General features: G+C 45.6%; 1 protein-coding gene across 1 annotated transcript in view; it reads left to right on the top strand.

The window, feature by feature from the left end:
- The first annotated feature begins 6,254 nt into the window (after window positions 1-6,254).
- Window positions 6,255-7,679, top strand: part of pou3f2a (POU class 3 homeobox 2a) — a 1,472-nt gene continuing 47 nt past the window's right edge. The window contains exon 1 of the mRNA XM_023826551.2: window positions 6,255-7,679. This exon is cut by the window's right edge and continues 47 nt beyond it. Within this exon, the coding sequence (XP_023682319.2) occupies window positions 6,323-7,444 (1,122 nt within the window). The 5' untranslated portion in view covers window positions 6,255-6,322 and the 3' untranslated portion in view covers window positions 7,445-7,679.

Below are 7,679 nucleotides of genomic sequence, written 5' to 3'. Positions count from 1 at the left end.
GAGTCATTGTGTCAGGAGACAACATCATCTCTGTAAAATTGCTTGTTACCTTTTCACATAAACACTTTTGTGGCGGCGGAGCTCGTCAAAAACGTGGTTTCCTAATTACCCACAATCCAACAAACGGGGCACAAAATGCAGAGTTCTTCCTCTGCTTGTGTTCTGGTCCTCAGACCAGGGACGCCTGTTCCATTTGCATGCATGGAGACGCAGACGCAGGCGCAGACGCAGACGCGGCACTGCACCCCGACCGGCGTCCAGCTTTCCAGAATTGCTCACAGCCACTTATAACACTGTCTTGGGAATGGCAGCGGCAGTTTTGGACTGGTACCTCCGCCGCAGCACCACATGGCTGGCCGTTTGCGCTCCGTGAAACATGCGAGCTGTTTGGCTGGGAACGTTTGCACTCTTCGCAAAGTCACAAAGGCGAATCCGGTTCCCTTTCATCACTTGCAGCTTCTCCCATCTGCTTTCGCCAAAGCTGTGAAATTCTCCTGAAGTCACTGCACAGTATAAAGCCTCATCCACCACATTATTAGCAGGAGTTATATAAAGAGCAGACATGACGGCTGTTTCGCAGTGTGTCTCTCCTCACGCCTCCCTGTGCTTTGCTCGCAGTTCAAGCTGCTCCAATTCTAGTTGTCTATACATGCATGTCTGTCCCCAAGCCCACAGCACCCGACCCCCCTTAGGTTGCTCCAGGACTCACAGGGCCCCTCCCCAGGTTCAGCCCCTCACATCTTGGATGCACATTTAAACACAATAACTGTTAAAGTTACCCCAGATGTGTGGATCTGGATTCTGTGATCTGAAAGTCCATTCATCCATTTTCTGTAACCACTTATACCATTCAGGGAAACCCAGAGCCTATCATGGAGGCTACAGGCACAAGGCAGGGAACAACCCAGGATGGGGCATCAACCCATCACAGGGTACAAGGCAGGGAACAACCCAGGATGGGGCATCAACCCATCACAGGGTACAAGGCAGGGAACAACCCAGGATGGGGCATCAACCCATCACAGGGTACAAGGCAGGGAACAACCCAGGATGGGGCATCAACCCATCACAGGGTGCAAGGCAGGGAACAACCCAGGATGGGGTTTCAACCCATCACAGGGTACAAGGCAGGGAACAACCCAGGATGGGGCATCAACCCATCACAGGGTACACATATCACTCACACCTACAGGCGATGTTTTTGGACTGTGGAGGAAGTGAGACCTAAAGGGAACCCTATGATGGCATGAGGTGTACATGCATACTCCACACATATGAAACCGAGACTCAAACCCAGGTCCCAGAAGTGTGAAGCAACACTGCCAACGACTGCACTACAGCGCCGCCCCATGAGCCGAAGGTCATTGGTTCAAATCTTGAGTGATTTCACCATAGGACTCTTAACCCACCATCGCTACAGGGACTGGTCATCCCTGCTTTCTCAAGAGTATGTCGCTTTGAATCAAAGCTTCTGCAAATTAATTAAATCATTCAAAGGCTTTATTTGGACCCACATCACTTTAGAAACCAGGGAAAGTGCTGGTCCTGCTGGTACCAGTGCTGGGATTCACCTTTGACGACTCACCTGGGGGTCAACATGTTCCTGCAGCAGAATCTGTTTTAAAATGGACATGTGAAGGTACACGGACAGACAGCGCTACAGGCAGAGGCTGATGATGGGCATCAAACGTACAGTGAGAGGTGTCACTTCCACTCCCGTGTTAATCGCTTGATGGCTTTTCACAGCGCTCCATATGTTTTGCCCCAAACGTGTTAATGCATATGTTTAGCCGCTCGTTAAGCTGCCATATTTGACTCCAGATGTCATGGTGTTTACAAGCACTCCTCTAGCAGCCAATGCAGATGTTTCCACCAACATCAAGCTATGTGAAGCAGCAGCAGCTCCCAGAGTCTTCAGAAGCTGGAATCTCTTTGTAATCATTGTGTTGTGAAGCATAGTCAGCCTCTTGATCCAGCGTTTATCCGCTGCATTGGGCTTTGTAATTAAATCCTTTAAAAGACACATGAGCATTTCAGAGAGATTCTGATGAATCTTTCCTCTGTGGGAATCGCACGCCCTTTTCATTGCTCTTATAAAGAGGAAGATAATACACATTTCACCATCGCCGGTGTAAACAATCTAAGGAGAGCTTTCTAAGGATTACGGATTTAACAAGGCCTTTGTGCTGCCTAATTGCATTAGAATGCAGGACCTAGAGCCCTACCCTGACTAACCTGGGGACGGGGCTGATTGTACAGGGAGTGGCCCTGATGTCACAGTAACAGAGCCACACACAGAGATGAGCTCTTTCTCTCTGTCTCAAACACACACACACACACACACACACACACACGGTTTGCAATTATATAATTGTGGGGACTCCCCATTCATTTCTATGGGAAAAACTCTAATCTCAACATGATGACCTTAACCCCTACCCAGCCGTAACCTTAACCATGAGTAACAAAACATAATACAAGACATTTTTAGTTTTTTGACAGGATTTGCGGATCTTTGTGGGAACCTGAAAAACAGTCCCCACAACGTGAAAATAACAGGTTTGTATTGCTTTGTGGGGAACATTTGGTCCGCGAAATGTAATATAAACATAATCCACACACACACACACAGGCATAATGGGGGGCTACTTAATGTCAGTGTGGCACAGCCAAGCACAGAGCTGCACATACAGCTGTTATGCATGGGATATCTCCAGTATCACTGCAGTGAGAGTGACACACTTTCCCTCCCTCTCAAGCACGTGCGCAGACCACCCCCACATAAAACCTCAGGACCCTGTGAGGCTGCGTTAGTATTCTAATCCTGCTCCCAGGAAAATATTAACGTTAAAAATAAGGCACAGAGGGGTCTTACTGCTCCTGACTTCCAGGCAAGCGCATAGATGGTCTCTGCAGGTTGGCAGGACCAGAACCGCGCTGCAAAGCTTCAAAGGAAAGCGTTTATTCATTTGGACGTTTTAAAACGCAAAAGCAGCCTGTTGTAAACATAAGACCGGAAACGTAAATTTATCAAGTTATGACCACATCAATTTAAAACCAAAGCAATCTTGTAAAATGGGTTGACTTATGATTTCTAACTCGGTATAATACGGTAGGTACATATGGATATATGAGGTGTTAAGAAAACTGTTAAGAAAAAGTTACATTTTCAGACCACTCGGTGCTGTTTTGATTATACATGATTTAAACCGTGTCGGGTCTTTATAATGCGCAATTATTATTTTTTTTTCATGTTTGAACACAACCGTGTTTTGTATGAAAATTCACAGAGGGGAGGCTGGCTGATGTTTGGGGCGACAGTTACCTAATTAGACCATAAGAAATTGAATCGTTAAATCATGCGGGTCATATAATTGCTGTTAATTTAACGCTTAGATTCTCCGTCATTAATTTCTATTCTTTTAAATGTAGTTTGGCAGAGGCTCCTGAGCTAGAGAGTAACTGACTGTACGTGATGGCGGCTGGCCCCCAGAATGAATTACCACAGACCTTGCTGTCCAAATAACAAGACTCACATCATTTATGCATTATTAAGCCATGTAATTAAACGACCCAGAGTTTGCATATTACACTGTTAAGATAATGCGCCCTGCCTCTATTCCTACACGGCCCTCCGACTCTCTGCGGAGTCTCGGTAATTCCGCAAATTATAAGCTAATTGTCACAAATGTTCTTTTGATTGGGGAGATTCCGCGAAGCAACGTAATCGCGCCCGTCACCATTTCTTAAAATATCCTTTAAATAGTTTCGTTTTAAAATCTAACGTTTAAGACTATGAATGATCTTATTTAATAAAGATTTACTTGTAATTGGGTTCTAATTAATTTAAAATTTCTCAAGGTTTTTCCAGAACACGCGCTAAAGACATTTATATTACCCACACAACATGTATGCGTTATGTAAACAGATCATCGATATGTCTGCACGTTTTAATTCCATGGTCACCTTTATAGAGCGAATTTTATTTTACTGTCTTTATTGAACGACGGCGTCTAAGCACAGAATCGTTGTAGAAACCTGCAGCTCAGCATTAACTTTATTTTCTCCAATAGTGACTTTAAGCGGGCGCTGGAGGAAAAATGTCTGTCCCATAATGCACTCCGAGGGAGGCTTTGTGTCCTCCAGAGTCTATTATAAATGGACCTTTTAAAATAAAGAAGAAACGAAAGCTGCTGTGACGCGCCTTCTGTTGTTTCATTTTCTCCTCTCTATAGCAACCGGCAGCGACCCGGCAAAAATGTCCCTCTTTGAATAATGTCGCATCCCTAAGAGCCACAGAGACACCAGCAGCTGTGGCGTCTGTGACGGACGCATCCCACGGACTCTAACCTTTCTCTGGTGCAATAAATTAATTTGTGTACATAAGAATTAATGATTATTGCCTGGAAAATATTTTTACAAGTATTCAACCACCTATCTATGACATATAAATAGAAGTCAATGTGAGATTAGGAATATAGCTATGGATTTTATTATCAATTTATTTTTTATGTGATTTGACAGACAAAGATTTACTTAAAGTACTTTAGGGCGAAATAATTCTTTATATATATATAAACGGGATTAATATTAAATGAACAACAGGTGGTTTATAATAGGCCATATTTAGGTGTTAGGGTCGTGTGCATAAAGGCTTTGGGCTAGTTAAAGCATCTGGGTGGCTAACCGAGCCGGAACAAATCTACAAAAATCAATAAGAATATTATGGTCAAATTTCCGGGTGCGAAAGCCTTTATTGTGCCGTCCCCTTTGCCCAAAGTTAGACATTGGCTATAGGTGAGATGTGCATTCGAACTAACTTTTTGCTGGAAGCAACAATACAATGTAGGTACCAAGTGTATTTCTTCATTAAAACATCATTTGTCGAGTGGGCACAGATATTATAGAAATTCTGCACTACAAAACGTATAAGGCGAGACACGCGTTTTGACTTTCTGGTAATCAGTTGTGTCTACTACAAATGTAAATAATATATATATAGGCTTTAAAGACAGGCCGCCAAACCACGCTAATCACTGCCATCCACCACCTTCACTATTCATTGGTTATTTCATCAGTGTGTGTATTTTGTGTACTGACGACTGATTGATTTTTATTAGGCTAGGGACATTGCTTCGTACAAACTCGGGGTTACCATACTTTACCACACTTCAGAAGAGAGGTACTACCGATTCCGTTGCCAACTAATCTGTTCGTCGTTAAGGATTACCAAAGGGTAATCACCATTTTTAGGGATTACCTTCACCTCTGTGTTGTCTGACAGTACTCCTTTCCCCAAGTGGTCTTTGCCACTACCGCTTGAAGGGGGGGCAAACAAGTGCTGTTACTCCCCTTGTTATTCAGTAACATACGTCTATGAGATCTGACTATACTCCTTTCCCCACGTGGTCTTACGTCTGTGTAATCTGACTATACTCCTTTCCCCACGTGGTTTTACGTCTGTGTAATCTGACTATACTTCTTTTCACACGTGGTCTTTACCTCTATGGTTCCTTACTGTACTATTTTCCCTATATAGGATTTACCTCCTTGGTATCAAAGTGTACTCCTTTTAAACAGCAAAAACTTTTATGATTTTCAGGACACTTATAATGAAAGAAGATTTTGCAGCAATTTATAATGAAGAATTCCAGCATACTGCAGTAGAACTACGCATAGATAAAACACAAGGAAAAACATCCGGTGAATATCACACATTGTACAATGACATCATCTTTGTTCTGGCCCTGGGCCATAGAAAACATACCATTAGTTTCAGTCTGTCCAATGGCATTATAATGAAACGTGCGTGCGTGTGCGTTTTAATGCCTGTATTCCAGTATTGTCTAACTGATTTTAAAAAGTAACATTGTATGCTTTCCATTACATTTTTTGGCGGGTGGGGGGATCACCTTCAAATAATCTGAATTCGATTTGCGGGTCCATGCCTTCGAAACACTTTTCTGGTAAGACCGCCGTTGCATTTCTGCACGTTTCGATGACTGTTCCTTGCAGGTCTTTGCCTGCGCATCTCGGACACTTTCCGATCTGCCTTGTTGACAGGAATGCTGCAGAAGTCACCGTATTCTTGGAGAGAATGGAGGAGGCTTGTAAGAAATCCGGTGTGACCAATGAGATGGTTGCTGTTATGGGTTACTGCATATATCAACCGTTTCTGACCAATAAAAACCCGAGCAAGGCGGAACTCAGGTGCGCGCCGCTGCGTCCTCCTGGCGAAGAGCCTGGTAAACGCCTGTGGCAGAAAGTAACTGTCAAATGCGCGGCTCATTTAATAAGAGCAATCAGTCCAGCTCCGGGAGTCATGGCGACTACAGCGTCCAGTCATTACAATATTCTCACATCCAGCTCGTCCATCGTGCACTCGGAGCCCGGGAGCATGCAGCAGGCAACCGCGTACAGAGACGCGCAGAGCCTGTTGCAAAATGACTATACAGCGCATAGCAGTAGTCATCCACTGAGCCACGCACACCAGTGGATAAGTGCGCTCTCACACGGGGACGGGACCCCGTGGTCCTCCAGCCCACTCAGCGAACAAGACATAAAGCCTTCGGTGCAGGGCGGCAGAGAGGAACTGCACAGTTCAAGCAGTCTGCAGCATCAGCCGCGACTGTCTCACACGGTGCACCAGCCGCATGGGAACCATCATGACGCAAGGGCATGGAGAACAACCACAGCCGCGCACACACCGAGCATGGCAACGACGAACGCGCAGACCCTTGTCTATTCCCAGCCTGGTTTCACCGTGAACGGTCTGATTCCGAGCGGCGGACAGGGTATGCACCATCACGCACTGAGAGATGCCCAGGAAGACCACCACAGCCCCCACCTCAGCGATCCCGGCCGCCAGCCGTCCCAGCACCAGAGCCATCACGATCACTCAGACGAGGACACACCGACCTCGGATGACTTGGAGCAGTTTGCTAAGCAATTTAAACAACGCCGAATCAAGCTGGGATTCACGCAAGCTGACGTCGGACTGGCCCTGGGAACCCTGTATGGAAATGTCTTTTCTCAGACTACGATCTGCAGGTTCGAGGCTCTGCAGCTTAGCTTTAAAAACATGTGCAAACTCAAACCTTTGTTGAACAAGTGGTTGGAAGAGGCGGATTCCACATCGGGGAGTCCGACTAGCTTGGACAAGATAGCCGCACAGGGGAGGAAGAGGAAAAAGCGGACCTCTATAGAGGTAAGCGTCAAAGGGGCTCTAGAGAGCCATTTCCTTAAGTGCCCAAAGCCCGGGGCGTCGGAGATTACTTCACTCGCGGACAGCCTACAGCTGGAAAAGGAGGTTGTAAGGGTTTGGTTTTGTAACAGACGCCAGAAAGAAAAACGGATGACGCCTCCCGGAGGACCGCTGGGAACGAGCGAGGATGTTTATGGAGACACGCCGCCCCACCACGGAGTCCAAACGCCGGTGCAATGAACAAATATGAACAATTAGTACATTTGTATTATGTTGTTTTGTCCCTGTACTGATCCAAGATGTGGACTGCCCAGTACTGCAGAAAATGATATGGTCATGTCTGATCATCAAGGGGAACAACTATGCCTTGCAGTAAGAAATCTCTAGAATATCAGCCGCGCAGAAGAAGACTTTGCTTCAAGAACTAAGAGAGAAAATGTCCTGTGAAGATTCCCAACACTGTGACACTATGGCC

This window comes from Paramormyrops kingsleyae, chromosome 19 (assembly GCF_048594095.1).
Source record: "Paramormyrops kingsleyae isolate MSU_618 chromosome 19, PKINGS_0.4, whole genome shotgun sequence".
NCBI lineage: Eukaryota > Metazoa > Chordata > Actinopteri > Osteoglossiformes > Mormyridae > Paramormyrops > Paramormyrops kingsleyae.
The sequence above is the reverse complement of the archived record's forward strand: the minus strand, read 5'-3'. Positions and strand labels throughout refer to the sequence as shown.